Source organism: Bombus vancouverensis, unplaced genomic scaffold, assembly GCF_051014615.1.
Source record: "Bombus vancouverensis nearcticus unplaced genomic scaffold, iyBomVanc1_principal scaffold0030, whole genome shotgun sequence".
Classification (NCBI taxonomy): Eukaryota; Metazoa; Arthropoda; class Insecta; order Hymenoptera; family Apidae; genus Bombus; species Bombus vancouverensis.
In genome coordinates this window covers 464,369-486,797 of record NW_027468921.1, presented here as the reverse complement: position 1 = coordinate 486,797, position 22,429 = coordinate 464,369, and the positions used below count along the sequence as shown (strand labels likewise).

At 35.8% G+C, this 22,429-nt stretch overlaps 2 protein-coding genes and 1 pseudogene across 2 annotated transcripts in view; 1 reads left to right on the top strand and 2 right to left on the bottom strand.

The window, feature by feature from the left end:
- Nucleotides 1-1,958: 1,958 nt before the first annotated feature.
- On the bottom strand, nucleotides 1,959-3,818 carry LOC143304321 (glutathione S-transferase-like; annotated as a pseudogene).
- A 1,515-nt stretch (nucleotides 3,819-5,333) lies between these two features.
- LOC143304326 (glutathione S-transferase-like) lies at nucleotides 5,334-7,111 on the bottom strand. The gene is made up of 2 exons (XM_076626787.1): nucleotides 6,875-7,111; nucleotides 5,334-5,847 (listed from the first exon to the last, which is right to left on the bottom strand). Exons 1-2 carry the CDS (start codon nucleotides 7,109-7,111, stop codon nucleotides 5,680-5,682), a joined length of 405 nt encoding a protein of 134 aa, XP_076482902.1. The 3' UTR covers nucleotides 5,334-5,679.
- Nucleotides 7,112-14,781: 7,670 nt separating this feature from the next.
- Nucleotides 14,782-22,429, top strand: part of LOC143304328 (glutathione S-transferase-like) — a 33,357-nt gene continuing 25,709 nt past the window's right edge. Inside the window, exon 1 of the mRNA XM_076626789.1 lies at nucleotides 14,782-15,014. Coding sequence (XP_076482904.1) covers nucleotides 14,849-15,014 — 166 coding nt within the window. The 5' untranslated portion in view covers nucleotides 14,782-14,848. The remainder of the gene's footprint in view (nucleotides 15,015-22,429) is intronic.

The window sequence follows — 22,429 nt, the reverse complement described above, 5'->3', positions numbered from 1 at the left end:
GGATAGAAACATACTTTTGCCCAAGTCCTTTCGATTGTATCAAATCTTTCAATTGTATTATTGTATCCACGAAAATATGCATTTGCATAAATATCCGCAATGCAATTATCATCGCAATTTTTCATCAACAATGATTGATTAAAAATTCAAACATTAGGCGAGCGAATAAGAATTAGAGTAAGAACGTAGGTTAAAGTAATTGTCGTAAATTGTCGTGGGTAGTTAATGTTAAAAATTAGTACTTTCCTTTGTTATAAAAGTTCCTGAAATTGTTCGTACAAAAGCTCCATCTTATAGAATATAGTGCAATAATCGTTATACTAGTAAAATAATAACATCATAAATATACAAAATATATTATCGAGATGAAAATAATATGGACAACGTGGTGTATGGCCACGAGTTTTGTACCTTGATCGATGCCAAGATAACAAATTATTATACAAAACAGTGAAGTATCCACGTCTGACATTAATATTGAGTATTACCATTACTGTAATTTAATTTTTAACCGATCCTGAGAATTCCTTAGAACGTAAAAAGTGTAAAATGTTACTGTGCATTTCAAGATTAAATGCACTGTAATTTAGAAACAGTTATGAAGCGGAAACAAATAATTTATTCAGAATAAGAATTCTACGTAATCATGTTAAAAAAAGACGTACTTATAACGCGTTTAAACTCCAAATATGTAAAGACAATAAGGGAAAAAAATTAAACGAAGAATCGTATTTTTTGTAAATTCACACAAGATTTTATCGAAAAAAAAATTAAGATTTTTTGAAGAACGTACAAGACGGAACACGAACAATAAATAAGGGATGTTAAATACAAAAAATAGATTGAAATTTAGATTATGAAATATAAAAAAAATGATATTGCATAATTTACAATTATTTTCGATAGCTTACGTCAGTATGTTGGAGTGTAAACTATAAAATATTCAAAAACTGATACCATTTAGACATAATTTAGAAAAACAATAAATTGCGGAAACCGATAGTTAAATCTCGATACGATCGATACTCCAAAACTCTAATCCTAATAATTACTCAACAATAATAACCGATAATTCATGTTGATTAATGTTTGAACTCCGTTTTTTTTCTGTATGTGTATACAAATTTTGTACAGTTTGATAAAGCGAAATTAAATTATCATCTTTTTGTACTACTTCAAACATTGAGATTTGTCATCTTCAAGGTCGATCACACATATTTTCATATTGCGGAGTTGCAAGGGTAATTAATTTTGCAATCGGTTTTCCTTTGATATAGATGTGAATACAAATAGCCATTGATTGACAATATACCGAAGCAATTCTAGTTTAATTTGAAGTCATCGATCCTTTGATATTTTTGGAAGAATAGTAAAAGTACAGAGAAAACAAGAAAAAATGGCGTTAACTAAAAGATAGCTCCAATGTATCTCATAAATATTATCTATGTATCATTTGTAAGATGTAAGTGACCAAGATATCGAATTATACAAAAATTGTATGTAATGATTAATACTTGAACGTTACTTACATTTATGTACATGAAAATTTGATCTTTTATTAACTAAGTTATTGATCGACAAAATGACTTCCTACATAATTCTCCGCCTGAACTGAAATGCATATTTTTTTTTACGCAAGCCTTATGTGTAGCTAGCAACGAGCAACCAGATTAATTACTTTACACACGGTCGTATCTTGTTTGCTGTAGGCGAGTTCTCTCGTGTAATCAACGAAGTACTCAACTTTAAAGCGATAACAGAAGAACATTATTGTATCGATAAAAATCATGCTTTCTTCAAAGAAATATGTAACTCGTATTTTTTTTAAAGCAACCCTCATAACGTATTGAATAAAATAATCATACATTTTTTTTTGTTCAACATTTGTAAAATACGATATTATCAAGATCACCAAGGAGGTAATCTTCAATTCTTAATGAATATAATAAAAAACATAATTAATGATTGTTTGATGGTTTTATTATTATCTCTATAATACAAAAGCACAACATCGTGTCAACAGTTTATATAGTTCGTATGTTTCTGTAGGAATACACAAATAATAGTTCTCTATCACAACGTAATCTAAAGGGAAAACCCTAACTAAATGACAAAAATATCGGTAATAGCTGGAACTAATGAATGTTAAAAGCAATCAGTATATTCCATACAAACTTCCATCAACACGATTCGTTCTTCGTTCTCTCAACACACTAAGACCGCAATCTTTAAACGCTTATAAAACCATAAGCAATCGTGAAGTTTAGAATTCGCTAACTGGGCGTCTCTCAATCCAGTTTTTGATCTTGGGCAGAAGGAGGACCTTTTTCTCCAGCAGCTTCAGATTCTCGTAATTCTCGATCAGATCAGACTTGTACATAAAGTTCAAATAATCGAGCAGAGCAACGAATGTTAAATCAGCCCAAGAGAGAGTACCATCGTAGAAGTAGCCGTCATTTTCCTTCACTTGCTGGTCCAAACGTTCTAAAATGAACGGTAGCGTCTCTTCAGCAGCCTTGCGTTTTGCAGCTTTGACCTTCTCGTCCTCCTCATAGTGGAAGGCGGCAATTTCTGAAAATTTGTTTTCAGTTAAATACTATTCGCTAATGTTATACTAACTTGAATACAGTGTTGTGCGAAATTTAAATGATACTGAAGATAGAATTACAATCCTTTTTAATCCTTTGTCTTGTATTGTTGACATACGTGTATCGTTCGATTAAATCAAATATTAAATCGGATTTCAACTAATAAATACCTGAACAGATATGTACTATCCGTTATCAAGATTCTCATAAGATTTATGCAAAACAGCACTGGATACTCACTATGACGAATATCATGAATAGTATCAAGAGTGGCATCAATATGAAGATTTGCCCAGTCAGTCTTTCCAGCTAAGTCATATTGTTTGGCTAAGTAACGGCAAATAGCTGTAGACTGAGCAACCTTCCTTCTATCAGCTACGAGCATAGGAAGCAGGCCATAAGGAGTCACTAAAAACATACAACTAATAGAATCAAAGATTCTATCGAACAAACAGATTATGATGCTTCTTAAATATCTAGCTTCCTGTTATCTGTTTTGGAAAGATATAATTTAATTTATTGATAATTTATCAGCAAACAAAAGGCATTGTCTCCTTAACAATACCTATTGTTCTCCCACATATCTTATAGAGCAATGGAGAGTAAACAATAATCTCTGTTATACTCTGCATAATTGTGTTCTACTTTATTTAGCTACTTTAGTTAAATTAGGAAAGATGAGATTTAAGAAACAGAACTTCTTTAAATTTTAAGCTTACAGGGCTTTATTTCTGGCCAGACGTCCTTTTTGATACGTTCATCTTCAAATGGAATACTAGCATAGCTGAAGAAGAACGGATTGGTTCTGCCAATGCCGTAACTGGGAAGTAAGTCAATTTATAGAGCGGCATCTTCCTGGAAGTATAATATATACAAAGTAAAAACAAAGAATCATTGATGACAAGAATTATATTATTACAAATTATGAAGTATAAGACAATTTAAGTAAAAAGCATCAACTACTAACTACTCGCATAGCTATTTGTATCTTTATATTTTAATATAGCTTAGATATAAAAAGAATATTATTTTTGGATGTAATAATGTATAAACTTGCGCCAAATATTATAACGAAATATTGCACTTTCTATTTAAGTAGGATAGACATATTACCGGCATTTATCTTTTTTCTATAGCAATGAAATTGTTTATAAAAAAGTTTATAAGAAAACTATCAATTAATGCAAACAACGCATTTCAAAATATTAATTACACTCGCGCGATTCGTTATCCCTAGTATTAATTTAACCATATGGTTCTATACACCCAAGACCCTCTAACAGTAATTTAGTACCATTACTAGTCGTATGTACAATGTATGTTTGTATACAACTTTCGTAACTACAAAACATTCAGCAGTGATTATATATTCTTCCAAACATAAGAAACATTTTCTAATTGCATACTTAAATTTATCGATCAATTATGAACATATGATAACATTTATTTCTTTCAACTACTAATTTTCAAATCCTCTGCTGTTCCGTTAATTGAACGACGCGCCGACTTTTCGTACAAGTATCTTGTATCTTATCTGTATTATTTAGTTATCAATAAAGAAGAAACATTTTCTAATTGTATATTTAAATTTATCGATCAATTATGAACATGTAATAACATTTACATCTTTCAACTACTAATTTTTAAATCATCTGCTGTTCGGTTAATTGAAGGATGTCGGCTGTCTGTAGAAGTATTTCATATTTATTATTTAATTATGAATAAGGAAAAAACATACAAAATATAGCTTTTAAACGGTTTATTATTTATAAAGAGAAACTTTGACTCGAGATATATATACTATATATATACTATTTACTTACAATTTTTTTTTTAAGATTTCAAAGTCGAAACAAGCACAGGAAATTTCCAAGCCGGTTAACAGAAACTTGAATGAGACAAAAATAACCTTTAGATATCTATATGTTCTTCTTCCCCTCTGTTGCTTCCACGTAACTCTTATCCTATTGGTGGAGCTGTGCTGATATGTGAAATTATGTCTACATAAAAACATCCGGAAAGACTCATTGAATGATTTTATAGTTTAAGGTTAATAAATTTCCATAAATTAAAGTTGAAAATTTATGAGAACATGTTTTCTGTAACAAAACTTAGTAAAAACAAACTAGTAAGGTTTATAGATTCTTTAATGATTATGTACGTATTCATAAACTAGTTCGATAAACATCGTTGGATAAAACGTCGAACAACACACAACATTGAAGCGCGACATTTCAAATTCAAGGACAAATATTGCGAACAAATGATATTAAATTTACAATAATCTCATGTAAGAAAAAATAAAAGGGATAAAGGTAGTACAGAAGATAGAAAAATCTATAAAACTGGTGGCTGGGAAATAGAAAATATATAAATTTATGTTATTAGAGTTTAGTACTTCTGTCGATCAATGTGTTACGACCGTTCGCGGAGAGACGCAGTCGCAGTAGCGAGAGGCGTAAATTCTCGCTACGATTCGGTGAATCGACGCCGCGAAGTAGTCGTTCCCCTGTTTCGGTTAAGATAAGAGGTGGTTAAATGAATATGACACAGTATAGTAAGTTATATTTCACCGTTTATTCCAACAACTTATAACGAAGGCAGTTACGCTGGTGCGTATGTACGAGATGAATGAGTGACTGATCTGTGGGTGTGTCCTACCCGGTGGAAGGATATTGACCGTTCGAAGGATGTAAAATCAGAACTGTCTTGGGAGACGATGCTGTCTCGGAGGAAAGTTAAGGATGGGTGTGTCTAGCGCACGGGACCATCGGATTTGTTGGTGACGATTTTAGTTAGGATTTTAGTTCAAGCTGAGTTGACCGTGATTCAATTCACGAATATCGGAGAGGAAAAGTCGTAATTCACAATATTACACACAATAATACCTTCACATAAAGGAACACAGCTCAGATGAGACTTTTTATAGTTAAACTTTAAACGTACTCATAGAAACGAAATTTTTTCTTTAAATAGAACTGTTACATTTTACGACACGTATAACATCGAACATTTACCAACATAGCGATGCCAGCGTACATATATATATACTGGTGTACTGGTCATCTTTTTTCCACACGTTTTTAGCTTTTTAGCTGTTTGTGAATGGGCGCCTAATCAGCCAATCAGAAATGGCCGGTATTCTATAAATCCTTTTCTTCAATGCTCGAAGAGCTGGATATTTATCCAAAGCTGATGCCCCAAACATATACTCGAAATTTTCAAGGGCCGCTGCAAACACGAAGTCCGCCCATGTCGTCTGAAAAAAGGTTTGTATACATTTATTTTGTACCTCCTCTATTAAACAATTTCTTTAATTTACCTTGAAAAATGTGAAAAATCGAACTCTTAACTAAAGATCACTAGCTTTTTAGGAAGAATTTGGATTTTTATTTTATTGTCAGAATTTAATGGATAATTTTAGAAACTTCAACCTTTGGAGGTATTTGTTAATTAAAAATGACAAAACTGGTATTATGTAAAAAAGAGTAATGTGTATCCTGAATCAATGTCGAATGGAAATTAGACAGTTCTATAAAAATAATCCTTCTCACGATTCCACAACTTCATAGCTTAATTAAATACAATTCTTCGGCGATATAATTACAAATACATTTACAGGAATTGTGTAATATGATAAATATCTCGTTAAAGAAATTGAAATCGTAAACTGTAGATTCTAGTATTCTTTCACTTTCATGTTTCCTATGAGCCCTTCAATCGCTAAATATTTTGCAATGAAACACGTATTATTAAACAACATAATCATACTAAATTAATTTAATGTGACTATTTATTATTGTTATATAATAACACAGTGATGAAAGAAATAAACTGGTCAAGTAATCTAAGGGACGATAATACGTATCTATGTCAGTGACAGTGAGAAAAATTCAGATATCTGTACTTAAGTGATTACACTTATAAGTATCATTATATATTATATAAATATGATATTTCGAATGGTATCATTTATCACTCATTAAACAAGAGTGTCATATCCAGAGAAATGATTTTACATATCTTAATCTTTGCTTTGATTACGATAGTAATAATTTCTATCAAACTTGATGAGGAAGATACATGAATAATTATCTAAAAGCTGAAAATCTTGGCAAATTCATTTGTACATAAACTAACAGGAGTGAATTTTAAAGATACACTCTGCTCTCAACAATTAAAGCTGTCTTGTCGCAACAAAGTTTCAATAATTTTTTATGGACAACATAGCCCAGTTTGCACAAAGACTAAAAATTTTAACATTAAATTTGGATAAAAAATCTTACGGTAGAAGGAATGATATATCCTTTATTTTTGCCAATAATCTGGTCGAATTTAGTCAAGTAAAATGGTATTGTTTCGTTCAAAAGTTGATTCTTCCTCGCTTCCTTCTTTTCAGGATTCTCCTCCATGCGATAGTAGCAGATATCTGAAACGTATATGAAACCAACCGTTACGTTCATTTGTGTTTTTCCCCCCAAACGAAGAGAAAATAAGTTGTGAAAGAAGGAGTAGTCTCTCATAGTTCCTACAATTTCTTCATTCTCTTTGCTTTCTTCAATATTGCCTCAACAAATTCCTGTGGTCACGATACTTGAAATGTATACAAAGTTACCAGCGTGGAAATTGTCTTGGAAACTTGGAAAATCTTTCAAGAGGAACGACATTGCTAACTGAGATTCGAGAAAGGAAAGGTAAGTAAATCCTTGCTTCTACATAGAGCTTTTTTATTTACTTCTGACGAGTAAAGTACTGTTATTAAAATTTGATTAAAAGTACCAAGAAAGTCGAGATATAAACAACCATTTGTGGAAAGGTCAGGAGAAGCAGAAATATCGAATAAACGTTATATAACTCTTAGTGATTAAGTAAGAGAAGAGAAACGAGAAAAAAGTCTTTTATCTAGGTCGTAATAAAGTATACTATATTTATCTAATTGTATACTTAAATTTATCGATCAATTATGAACATGTAATAACATTTATTTCTTTCAACTATTAATTTTTAAATCATCTGCTGTTCGGTTAATTGAAGGATGTCGGCTTTCTGTAGAAGTATTTCATATTTATTATTTAATTATGAATAAGGAAAAAACATACAAAATATAGTTTTTAAACGGTTTATTATTTATAAAGAGAAACTTTGACTCGAGATATATATATACTATATATATACTATTTACTTACAATTTTTTTTTTAAGACTTCAAAGTCGAAACAAGCACAGGAAATTTCCAAGCCGGTTAACAGAAACTTGAATGAGACAAAAATAACTGTTACGACCGATCGCGGAGAGACGCGGTCGCGAGGAAAACGCGTCAGCGAGAGGCGTAAATTCTCGCTACGATTCGGTGAATCGACGCCGCGAAGTAGTCGTTCCCCTGTTTCGGTTAAGATAACAGAGGTGGTTGAATGAATATGACACAGTATAGTAAGTTATATTTCACCGTTTATTCCACAACTTATAACGAGGATAGTTACACTGGTGCGTATGTACGAGATGAGTGAGTGACTGATCTGCGGGTGTGTATACCCGCTCAAAGGATGTTGACCGTTCGAAGGATGTGAAATCAGTGCCTTTGGGAGACGATGCTGTCTCGATGGAAAGCTAAGGATCGGTCCCTCCAGCGCACGGGACCATCGGATTTGTTGGAGCCGATGTTATTTAGGAGAGTGAGGGAATAGGCTTCGTTTTTAATTGGTTAAACGAAGGGTCTTACCTGCCCTCGAGAGAAAGTGATTAATGGGGGGAATGTTGCCGCGTGCGTGACAAAAAAAACAACTTTCCCTTGTCCTGCCGTGGTAGACAATAGTATTTAGCAACTCCTCGGGACCAGATGTTTGTTTTGTTTAAAGGACCTTTTCTAGTAAATCTATGATTTATGGACGGTGCTTAAGGATAATGAGGGTACGCCGTGCGGACGAGCGGACCTCTGGTGTCCGTCTGGCCCGCGGTGTGTGACCTGGGCCAGGCAGAGAGTCGCGCGGCGTAACAATAACCTTTAGATATCTATATGTTCTTCTTCCCCCCTGTTGCTTCCACGTAACTCTTATCCTATTGGTGGAGCTGTGCTGATATGTGAAATTATGACTACATAAAAACATCCGGAAAGACTCATTGAATGATTTTATAGTTTAAGGTTAATAAATTTCCATAAATTAAAGTTGAAAATTTATGAGAACATGTTTTCTGTAACAAAACTTAGTAAAAACAAACTAGTAAGGTTTATAGATTCTTTAATGATTATGTATGTATTCATAAACTAGTTCGATAAACATCGTTCGATAAAACGTCGAACAACACACAACATTGAAGCGCGAAATTTCAAATTCAAGGAAAGATAAATAACAAATATTGCGAACAAATGATATTAAATTTACAATAATCTCATGTAAGAAAAAATAAAAGGGATAAAAGTAGTACAGAAGATAAAAAATCTATAAAACTGGTGGCTGGGAAATAGAAAATATATAAATTTATGTTATTAGAGTTTAGTACTTCTGTCGATCAATGTGTTACGACCGTTCGCGGAGAGACGCAGTCGCAGTAGCGAGAGGCGTAAATTCTCGCTACGATTCGGTGAATCGACGCCGCGAAGTAGTCGTTCCCCTGTTTCGGTTAAGATAAGAGGTGGTTAAATGAATATGACACAGTATAGTAAGTTATATTTCACCGTTTATTCCAACAACTTATAACGAAGGCAGTTACGCTGGTGCGTATGTACGAGATTTTTTTTTTTTATTTATTTGTTGAAATTACAATCAATTCTCGCGTTGAGAATATGTACGAGATGAATGAGTGACTGATCTGTGGGTGTGTCCTACCCGGTGGAAGGATATTGACCGTTCGGAGGATGTGAAATCAGTACTGTCTTGGGAGACGATGCTGTCTCGGAGGAAAGCTAAGGATGGGTGTGTCTAGCGCACGGGACCATACGGATTTGTTGGTGACGATTTTAGTTAGGAGAGTGAAGGAAGTGGCTTCGTTGTTAATTGGTTAACGAAGGGTCTTAACCGCCCTCGAGAGAAAGTGGTTAGTGGGAGGAAAGTTGCAGCATACGTGAGAAAAACTGACTTTCCCTTGTCCAGTCGGGGTAGACAATAGTCTTTAGAAATTCTTCGGAAACAGACGTTTGTTTGGTTTGAAGGACCTTTTCTAGGAAATCTATGAGATTTATGGAAGGTACTTGAAACTATGGAGGATACGCTGCGAGTATCCGGTGACATCTGGTTGCCATATTGCTCGCGGTGCGACGTAACAAAATGGAATAGAAAGATTATACCACAGACGAAATTATACTTTATACTTTATTATACTTTATACTTTATTATTACATTACATCAATTGACATCTTTGGAATTACAACGATTCGATACACATTTTAACGTTTTAAACGTTTTAACGTTTAACATTCTAACATTCAGTTAGAACTTTGTATTGATTAGAGATATTGTAACGACCAGAAATATCGATACATATATCAATACTTTTACCTCGAAATTCGTAGATTCGTACTCTTCATTGTCCATACAAATTGTGTCATATATGTCCAAACCAAATTTAATTTCCAATTTAAAACCAAAATTCTTTTTCGAAAATGGCACTTCCAATTCTTCGTATTCTCACTATTTAATTGCTAGCCGTATCAAGTAACAACGAAAAAAATAATAATATCTAAACGTTAAGCAGGTCCATATTTTGGGGGATACAATTAAAAAAGTAAATCGTCGGTGGAATATTGTTTCACCTATCAAGAATTTTGGAAGATATAATTAGAAGGGTAGAAAATTGTACTCCTTATCGAGCATTTTTTAAAATATAATTGAGAAAGTGGAATCTGGATAGAAAATTGTTTTACCTACGAAGCATTATAAAAAGTAAGTTTAATAAAACTATACCTTGGATATTTCATATATTTTTTCATATTATTCGCATTCGTTAAAATTTTACACTCCCAAACATCCTGCTATACTTGCACAAAAAAGCGCAGTCTAGTAATATCTCCCTCACTGCTCCTCGCATTTTCTTTCTAATCATCTCTCGTTCGCTTTTCCTGATATTATTCTCAGCGTAAGTTCAGAGTGGCGGTTTTTAAACTCAGGAACGCGCGGCTGTTCGTTAAATGAAATATCAAACGTAAGAATTGCCGCAGTCTTAACGCGAGATAATTCATTTCGTGGCACAGAGCGCACGTCGTTGAATATTAATTCATATCTCATATAAGTTGCGAATAAAAAAAGCAGATAAAAGAGGACAAAAATCCGATAATTACCGCGAATCTTTACGCAATTTCAAGAAATACAAAAGAAATTTATTTGTAAGCATGCTACTAAGTATTATTAGAAGTACTGTACTTTCGATATTTTACATATTCTTGCATATTTTCTACATTTTTCTGTATTTTTGTATCCTTAAACTTTCCGTAAACGCGTAAACGTCTGCGTTCTGACAATGACAAGGAAGATTCTACTGATAAAAATAAAGCATCGAATTTCACCGAACTCTCAGAAATGTAATTCTCAGATCACATAAATTAAAAAGAAAGAACAAAAGAAAATACAAATATATATATATACATACGTAGCCACAAATCAATTTGGATCACGACAGATAAAATAGGTAGCAATAATGTCTCCACGAACATTATCATAATTTATTGGAATTTACATAAAAGCCAAAGAATGCTATTGTTTCAATGACACGGCGTTTTGTCGAGTTAGATAAATACGAATTGTGTGTTTGAACAAGTGTTCGGTCGTGTTTCACGCGACGAAAAAGGAAATCACAAGACAAGGTGTCGCCTCGTTGGAAGCAACAAATCGCAATACGAGGGTGGAAATTGGGTGACACCGGGAGGATTACGAGGGATGAGAAATCTGTCGAGAGCGTGAAAGGCTCGCGGTCACCGGGTTTCTCCAGTTCTGTCGCTTTTAACGCCGAGTTCTTCCGCTTCGAGGATAGAAGCTGCGAAATATCGAGGCCATTGTCCAAAGATTTTCAAGAATATCCGATGCAACGTCTTGAAATTTACGAGAGCAAGTCTGATAAATTCTTATCTCTGGTCCATTCGTGGCCAACTTTTTAATACCCTCGTAACTTGTAACGACAAATAAAAATATTGGTACAGGCCAATTTTTTTTTGGATAAAATCTTGTGTGAATTTACGATTCTTCGTTTAATTTTTTTCCCTTATTGTCTTTACATATTTGGAGTTTAAACGCGTTATAAGTACGTTTTTTTTTTAACATGATTACGTAGAATTCTTATTCTGAATAAATTATTTGTTTCCGCTTCATAACTGTTTCTAAATTACAGTGCATTTAATCTTGAAATGCACAGTAACATTTTATACTTTTTACGTTCTAAGGAATTTTCAGGATCGGTTAAAAATTAAATTACAGTAATGGTAATACTCAATATTAATGTCAGACGTGGATACTTCACTGTTTCGTATAATAATTTGTTATCTTGGCATCGATCAAGGTATTTAATATACAAAGCGTACAGATTAATAAGAATTTTAATTAATCCTTCTTCTATAGTATTCGCCGTTCCTTTCGAGCTCGTACCAATTCAAATAGACTTTCGAATAGATTTCAAAGATTTGTCTGTTCAAATAAAACGCGATCTTTTTTATTTCCCTATCAGTCGTCCCGTTACTGTTCCGTTGTTTCCAACAGATTGCAGATTCGTTTAAAAAACATTTGTAACGAAAAACAAACCCACTCGCAGAAATGTTATTCAATATCGCATTTATAACTTTCATAGACATCCTCCTCTCATTGCTATCATTGTAAACAGATTGAAACTTCGTTTGCAAACACTCGCGATTAAAAAAAAAAAAGAAGAATTAATCTTAAACAATTTTATCTTGTGCTCCATTTATAATTTTCATAATTGTCTTCCCGACGTTGTATCATTTTAAATGGCTTTTTTCTATCCATCTATGTTGCAGCGAGATCAACGGTCCTAATTACTAAATTGCACGATGTGTTCATACAAATTCACTTTTTATGAACGCGATGAAACGAAATGAAACCTAAGTAGAGATTTGTTTTCTCATCAAGTATAACGAGTTTTACACTTTGGATAGATTGCCTCGTTGTGAGAAGGTCTTAATCGTTTATAATTGCGATTAAGTAATTGCAATAAGTCATATTTTTAAGAAACGTTCTCACATGCTGTCACACACTCTAATTAGAAAAGGATCATGAAACATTCGGTTTATGATATTATTTGTTTGTAAATCTTCCTGCTTCCGGAAACTTTTTTAAATATGAAAATATTTATATACAAAATTAAATATTTTTTTCAATATCAACACTTCTTGCGTTTATGTTGTCCTAGTCAGAATTATATTATTTCGTGTATCCTGTTGCTTTTTATATGATAGTCCTCCCGTTGGCCGCGGATTCGTTATTAAGCCTGAGGCCCTCGTCACTAGTGTCACTATCGGCAATAAAGGTACCCCACCCGCGACCGGACGATGGAGAACTCCAACACGGAATCGCAATCTCCCGCGAGCCCTGCCCGGGAGGGCGCCTCGAGCTCGGACTCGGAGATTCAGACTCGACATATATATTATTATATATATTATATATACTATTATATCTATATAATATATGTATTTATATCTATAAATATACGTATAAATATATCTATTTAAAAAAATAAAGTTGACCTTCATATATCGCCAATAATATCGCGTGCGTATAAAGAAACTAATTACATTTAATTATTACATTTACATACATTTAACTATTATTACATGCATTTACATACATTTAATTATTATTTTTTTCATAATTATATCTCGTTTGAAATATTTTTCGACATAATTAATTGTTTCAAAAACACATATTCCAGCCTTCTAAATGATTTATTTTGCGTATTATACGACTTATTCCATCTATAAATAAATTGTTCTCTATACACACAAACACGCACACAGTCTGTTAATTACACGAGTTAATTGTATCATTTTTCTCGATAAGTTGACAGAGCAAGGAAAATGAGCGACGAACCTACCTACAAACAAATCTACTTCAATGCCCGTGGTCGTGCCGAACATATACGGTACATATTTGCATATACTGGCATCGAGTATACCGACGAGAGGATCCCCGAAGAACTCTGGCCTGAATACAAGGATTGTAAGCGTGAAGAATCGATTTTTACTTTCATCGTTCAACTCTCAGGTATCTACCATTTACTCAAACTTTCTGTATATAAAACTTTCGTTTCACGTGCAGGCTAAACTTACTTAAAGTAAAATTTTATACGGAATAAAGTCGAACTTTTCATTAAGTTTTGCTTCCGTAATATCGTGTTTATCGAATACCAACTTAATTCACTTACGATTCTCGAATTTTTGTGTTGCAATCTTTATTGTTTTCAATGAATCGAAGCATTTCGAATATTTTGAGAAAACCGTAAATAGGTGACTTAAAATAGGAATACAAAAATACTTCTACGTTTCTCGTTAATTTAAAAACTTTTTAGGACTTGTCGGAAAAAAAGGATAAAAAATTGAAATCAGTTCGGAAATGAACAAGAACATAGCTAAAAAGTCGAAAGAACAAAGCAGACATAAAATTCGATCTTCCGTTGCGACATTTCTATCGTAAATAGTATAATAAAAGTTTTACGCAACATAGTCTTCGATATAATCTTATATGTCGCTTGCAGATAGAGAAACCAAAAATCAACGTAAGTCTGTAAATCAATCCTGTCGGTGTAAAACACAAAATTACGTTCGCAAGAGACATTCGATTTATATTCCTTGCATTTCAATTTTCATTACAAGAACCGTGTACATTTTCTAATATTTTTTCCGTGTCCGGTATTATGCGACGTGAATTTTTTATTCGCAGTTGTAAGTCCACTATCATTGCATAAGGTCTTCCCGCAAAACGATACTGATCGTTCCTCGTACATTCAGTACACCGCATCGGACAGATTCGTTCCTTTCCGTGAGAATTACAAATTTTATACTCGATCTTTTATCCTTGATTTTAAAAACTTTAGGTTCTTCCCAACAGTCAAAAACACGCGATACCTTGTCCATCGTAATCGTAAGAAAAGAAAAAAAGGAGAAAGAAGACATTTCTGTATTTCTTTACTAGGCCATGTTGATTAAAACCGAAATGATTTCGATTCATTTATTCGCAAGAACGCAACGGCCTCGGAAGCTGTGTTGTGATTTCCTATCGATCGTTTCCCCCTACACAGTGTTCATATGAGCCATGTTTGTTCTTAGCAATGCCTTATAAAATGCTGCCTGTGCTGGAGATAGACGGGAAACCGGTAGCGCAGAGTAACGCTGTGGCGCGATACTTGGCGAAGAAGTACGATCTAATGGGAAGGAACGAATGGGATGCGATGATATGCGACGTGCTCGTCGATGCTCTTGGAGATTTGAAGCAAGGTGAGTAACTGATGAGATGACTTTGCATTTGTCTCACCACAGAGACAGACGTTCAAGAATTCATTGTGAAAAGACGAGTACAAACAAGATACGTATGTCTTTCCGTTAAGCGAATGTTACAGTTTGTTTGCAAAAGTCAGTTTTTAGATTATAGAATCGTAGATAGAATTTAGAGGATAGAAACTTTTAGTAGTCACTTTTAGTTTAGTAAAGTCTTATCGACAATAAGCAGACTACGTTATGATACAACGATTCCAACTGAAGATTTCTATCGACATCACGAATTCGATGGCTTCCAAATTTTCTTCTCTGCAATCTCAGACGCTCAACTCGAAAGAATCTTTTAGATCCCCCGACAAACACTCGACTCAGGTTATCTATTATCGTAATCTTCCTACGGGATTTTTTTAACTGCGTTGCGTTAACGAATAACGGGATAACATCACGTTTCTCTCAACGCCTTTCAACGTTCTACAACTTTTATTCTTTGCAAATCCCTGTCTCTATATGATAAACGCTGGTTATCCGCGGAATTTACGATTTCAATTTCTTTAACGAGATATTTATCATATTACACAATTCCTGTAAATGTATTTGTAATTATATCGCCGAAGAATTGTATTTAATTAAGCTATGAAGTTGTGGAATCGTGAGAAGGATTATTTTTATAGAACTGTCTAATTTCCATTCGACATTGATTCAGGATACACATTACTCTTTTTTACATAATACCAGTTTTGTCATTTTTAATTAACAAATACCTCCAAAGGTTGAAGTTTCTAAAATTATCCATTAAATTCTGACAATAAAATAAAAATCCAAATTCTTCCTAAAAAGCTAGTGATCTTTAGTTAAGAGTTCGATTTTTCACATTTTTCAAGGTAAATTAAAAAAATTGTTTAATAGAGGAGGTACAAAATAAATGTATACAAACCTTTTTTCAGACGACATGGGCGGACTTCGTGTTTGCAGCGGCCCTTGAAAATTTCGAGTATATGTTTGGGGCATCAGCTTTGGATTAATATCCAGCTCTTCGAGCATTGAAGAAAAGGATTCATAGAATACCGGCTATTTCTGATTGGCTGATTAGGCGCCCATACACAAACAGCTAAAAAGCTAAAAACGTGTGGAAAAAAGATGACCAGTACACCACTACATATATGTAGTATCGTGGACGAAAGGCCTAAGAAATATCGGGCGAACTATGAACAATGTCGCGAGAGCCGAGGCGCCGTCGGGCCCATCAATGTGTCATCGGTCTTTTCAAGTGCATAGTTTCGTGGAAAAGACCTACGTGACCCTGGCTACGAGCGTCTGCAGAACACGTGTGCGGCGGGCCTAGGAAAAAGGCAATAGAATGCGACAACGGCCAGAGTGTGAGTCGAGAAACAGAGTGTGAGTCGAGGAGCCGAGTGCGAGTTGAGCGGAGACAGAGTTTGCGAGTGGCGTTGCCGAGAGAGTGTTGATTGCGTTTTGGTAAAAGTCGAGTCGCTATCTAGTTATTTAGTTGCGCTGTTTTCTGTACGTTTGGCGTGAATAGTTCAGGTTGAACAACAATCGTCTTTTTCTGTCTGATTAACATCTCTATTGTCCACTCCTTGTAAATACATTATATCACGATATTACATATTTTTGGGGGCTCGTCCGGGATTGGACAAGACAGAAAACGAAACGGTTTAACAGAGCTATTCGAGCTAGTTGTGAATTTACCGGTACGCGGTGCGGTAAAAGACGATATCGTTGACTGTTTAAGTTTGTGTAGTGTGAAAAATGGCAAACGTTGGGGACGAACGATTGTCGGGTGAAGAGGGTTCGACGCTGGAGGAGCTGAGGAGTAAGCTCGCGCGAATGAACCTCCCTATATCTGGTGCGAGGTCAGTGCTGATTGCAAGGCTGAATCGGGCGTGTAGGGCTGGACAATCGTATCCTAAGGTATCGACGGGCGGTGAAGAGCTAACCGGTCAACGAGATTTAGGAAACGTACAGAGAGCTGAGCGTGATTGTAACGAAGATGAAGATGTTGAGAAAATGAATACGAAGGAGTTGAAGGAGCGCCTCGCTAGTTTGGGTTTAAAAACGACGGGCAGAAAAGTAGAATTACGCGCACGGCTACAAGCGGCCATGGATGGTAACGACATATCGTCGGAAGAAGAAAGCGACGACGAAAGTGAGGATGAAGATGACAAGAAAAACGCAAGAGGATACAAGAGAGATACGCGAAGGGTGTGAGGCGAATGAAAAGAGAGTGTGAGTGTTTGCGTTTCGTCCCGGGACTACCGGTGGACTCGTCAGTAAGGCTATGCCCGGTAGTCCCTGCCTTAGACGTAGAGGGAGTCTCGCTAGGTGCGGTATTTGTATCAATCGCTCGTATATTCGACCGCTAGCGAGTTAGACAGATAGACTCGTTGTCGTCGTAGCCCTCTAGTGTTGGCGGTTGGTACCCGCGGATCGCCCGGGAGGTGTTGCGCCGCGTTGATGCCTCGACCTGTCGGCGTCCTGTTGATACCGATCCGCCACAGGTGTATCAGGACCGTGATGAATATTGTCGAAGGGCATGTGTTGGTTCGACACTGAGTTTTAGAGACGTCGAAGATGCATTAGAGTCGTTTAGTGGCGACAAAGGTGAAAATGTCGAACGATGGTTCGAGTCGTTCGAGGAAGTCGCTGATACGTGCATGTGGTCGGATGGGCAGAAGGCAGTCTACGCCAGGAAGCTGCTGAAGGGATCAGCGAAAATATTTGCGAGCTTCGAGTGTCATGCCAGGACTTGGCATGAGTTGAAGAGGGAGCTAGTGAAAGAATTTTCGAGGAAAGTCAACAGTAGGCAAGTACATCAGAAACTTGAAGAAACAAAAAAGGAGAGTGATACATAGTACATGTTTGGCTTACATGTACCGCATGCTCGAAATAGCCAGCCATGTGGACATAGAGGAGGAAGCAAAGGTGGAATACATAGTGGATGGAATAATAGACGACGAGAACAATAAGGCTATATTGTACGGCGCTACGTCAATCAAAGAGTTGAGGAAGAGGTTAGTGATGTACGAAGAGCAGAAGAGTCGCAGAGCAAAGTCGATTGTGAAGCCGGCTAAAACCCAGAAGAACGGAAAGCCCAGTCAATCTGTAGATGCAATGAAGAAAAGAAGATGCTTCATTTGCGGTAGTGAGGATCATCTAAGTGTTAAGTGTCCGGAGAGGGGAGAAGGTGTTAGGTGTTCCGAGTGCAGCGGATTTGGACATATTGCAGCGAGGTGTACGGCACGACCGAAAGAGACTTGCGTAGTGTCAAGATCCGAAAAGGGGAAGTATGTGAAGGAAGTAATCGCAGGAATTAAGCTTCTATTCTCTGAAATTACTCTCAAATCTCAGAGTCAACCCTTCAAATTCTCCACACTGGATCTTCGATTCTTAATATTTGTAATATCGTAGAATAGCTTTGATTGGAGATCGGCTGAAATTAGAAAACACCGTGTACGTCGTCTTTCGTGGTTTGTTTACATCCAAGAGCGCCTAGTAACAGTGACGCGAGAAAAGATAAGCAGCGTCGAAACAGAAGTACGGTTCCACATTTCAAGGAGTGGCAGTCGAGAGGCCAGAGTATGTGAGCCGAAAATTGTGCGTGTGTGTGTGTGAGAGAGGACGAGAGCAAGAGCGAGCACGACCGAGCAGGAGTGTATTGGCGAAGATCAGAGCTAATTGAGTCGTCGAAGAGTAGAGTCGTTGGAGGTTTCGAGTCGTCGAAGAGTAGAGTCGTGAGAATTGATAGAGTTGTTAGAGAGAGAGAGAGTGTGTGTGTTGGATTCGTTGTGACGAGAGTGATCAAATAACTGCAAAGTTATTTGATATAGATACGAGTATTGCATTTAGTTTCCGTTAAATAAATATCGTTCTCTGTCCAATTTATATTTGTATATTCAATTTAATATTAATAAATTGTAAGTAATCGGAAAAAAATTTCTATCCTTATTTTCCGATATTACATATTTGAAGCATAAATTAAAAATCGACACATTGACTACTTCAAAGAAATTAGCCCGAACGAGACATAACTCGTTCATCGTGGTTTTCGCGCGAAGTAAATATGAGGTTTCTCAATCGTTGTGAGATTCCAACGACGTTAATTCTGTCGAAACGGCGACGCGCGACGACGATCGCACATTCTGTTGCTAGCGAGTGCTTGCAAATCGCGACGATATCGAGCGTAAAGACTAAGCGCAAAAATGGAGGACACTCGGCGGGGAATTGGAAATGCTCGATGACGAAAGGTATTTCAAGGTGTAATTTCATCCACCTCCAATTGGATCGCACCTTCGTTCGGTTGCTAGGTCAACAACCTTCGATGTTATTCAAATAATGCAACGGCTGGGGCAGCCGGTAGCGAGTCGTAAAAGTTTCAATAAAACACGTTCCTGCTAGTGAACGTATGTTAAGACTTACACCGAGTTTTATTTCGCTACGCCGTTTACTAGTTCGAAACGATCGATTGCATAATAGTAGCTGTTTCTTTCATCTCGGAAACACGATCGTAAACGGTGACAACGGTGATCGTGTTAATTACCACGCAAACTTTGTAAACATTATACGTCGCGAAGCTCTCGTTAACGCGTCATTCCCTCCAACTCGAAAGTCTTGCAACTTTGGTGATCCCTTTTCTGTGTAAAATTGGTTACGAGCATCAGGGGACTTATCGTCGTAATCGGTAAATTGTTTATTAAGGATCTACAGCTTTTAAGGATTTCTCTCTAGAGATTTAGAGATTAGAAGTTTCATTAACGCGTTATCGTGTCTCTAACTCGATCTTTTTTCGTGTAAATTGGTCACGAGACTTACGAGCTTCGTTGTAAATAGAAGATTAGTAATATTTCGTAGTTTCGTGATAGTATATAGACATTTTAGTGCTTAAACGCGCAATTTTTAGTTCGCTTTTCGCTCGCATCGGCGCTATGAAACGGATCAATATCTCAACACTTTCCTTTAGTTCTACGAATCATCTTTCGACCGGCTTTTCTTGGCCTACCGTTTCCTAACGCTGTCCTAATACTATCGTCTTGCTGAGATCCTTTTTCCGATTGTATCTTCTGCTTATTTTATTATAAATCCGAACTTTCATTCACGTCGTATGTTTTACAGCGTAAAATCCGCTAGAGCGTTCCAATAAATGTAACCAGTAAGTGCTCTAATACTCAAACGCACCTGTGCGTATCTCTGCATATTTGCTGAAAAAAAGATGAATCTTACGTTACATTTTCAATATGCATAATAAGCCGAAAATTTCTCTGATGCTAATCCTTCGTAACAAAAGGATGGCATCACTATATGCATGAAAATAGCATTTGGCAATCGTTAGAAACACAATACATGGATATATATGTAGTTGCCAAATTAACCTTCGCGGTGTTCAAAGTGAACGGCTAGAAACGATTGCTTTTTGCTATACGCGCATGGTTCGATTGCACCATAATTCGTTATTAAGACGTTTCGAGAGAGGCAAAGGATGTGGTGTCGCAACGTGTTGCGCTCGCACAATGCTCCTTGGATAAAATTCCCGGAGCGCGTATTATCGCGTACGCCGCGCGAACGCGTTGAACCTTCGCGCAAACAATGAGAGCGTGAAGGCGAAAAAATAGCGTCGAGCACGTAACATTCGGCCTGATATCGTTGATTGGCCGCGAATCGTCAACATGCACGGGACAGTTTTACGTAAAGACATTCGATCCGTACAATTATGTTAAGACGTCGACCATAGAACGAACTACGTTGATGCAATTAAAATTTCAATGAAACAGGAGAACGCGCGAATAACTAGTCACCCTGTTGTTGACCATAACGTACAAATACTTTTGTTTAAGAGCTGCTCGTTAGTGTTTACCGCGTGCAGCGATTAAGTGACGAACAAATTACGTTCAAAGGGTATAGAGCTCGTTCTCGATTAAAATTCTCCTAACTTTCTAATGGTATTAGAAATTATAACTTGAACGTATGTACGCGACTGGCAATAAATATCAGGACAGCCGCGGATATTTAGTATAAATCGAATATGTGTTCCATTGTCCTTAATTTCTTTTATTATCGATTATTATTATTATAATTTTTATATTAATATTAATATTATTTAATATTTTAATATTAATATTATTTAATTTATTCTATTATTGATTCGTTCCATTCCGTTTACGTCATAATACGTAGCCTGCGGATTTTTACGCATATTTTTCAGAATATAAAGGAAGCGAAAGAAAAAACTAGAAGCTGGATAAAAAATTGTTTTACCTCGATTAAACGTTACAAAGTGTGCTACTTTCCGATGTTTTTTTATATTTCCACGTGTCACACGTGTACTTTGCAATTTTGCCCTTTCAGATTTCACAGAAATGCATAAAACTTCCGTGACCTAATTTTTTGGCACGTGCACGTGCTTCAAAATAAATTCGATGATATTAAATACCAGATTATAGGAACCAGAAATGAAGAGTTCTACAACGATGGAATGGGTAAATGATTGTCGATCAGACGAAAGACAATAGCAAACAACGATATAGCGATGATTAATTAATGTAAGATTTTTTCCTTTCAGCAAACAAAAATAGAACTTAACGAACTCAGTAATTGATAAATGATTACGTATAAGATAAGTGCATTTTCCAACTGTGAGTCATAGTTAACGTTTAGTTTAGCCTAGATAGGATCTTAGCTTTGGAGTAAATAAGTATAATAGTAGCAAAAAATCGATAGAATTGTTAAAAGGCTGTGACTAATCCTGGTCGACTGGTCAGTTATCATCTGAATCTATTGTTATTTTGCTAGTATACTTTTCGAATCATTTTCAGCTATTCTATGGGCAAGCATTCGTTTCTTTCGCGCATGCCACGTATCATTCGCTCATTAACTCGTTTTTGAAAGCTTTTACCGGCGAATGAAAAACGTAACGTACACTTGCATAATGCGTTCGAAGTGTTCGTTCGTTCAATATTCATGTAAAGGTTAGGCGATACGCGTGATAAGTCGCGATGCTACGAGATGTGATTAGATGCGGATGTTAATGTCTTGTAAATACCTTTCCTCGACTATGATAATCATCGAACACTAAGAATTTCGCAAATCGATGCAATTAATCGGTGATCTTGTGGGAAGAAATTTCGATATCACGATAATGTTAACGATAGTATGTTAATTACGACTAGTACCGTTACTGTTACATTGTTTCATAATTAGTATTAGTTTAATATAGTCAACGACTCCTCCGCAAGCATCCGTGCAAGTGTTATTTATTATTATGCTCACCTTCTATTGGAAAGTTCTTGCCTTGCTCAGCAAGTCTTTTTGATTTTTTTCCTGTAGAACTTCCGCGTGTTACCGATTTTTATGCTATGTACGTGTTTGTAGGAGAACTTTCTCTGAGCCGCGAAGTTTTCTTT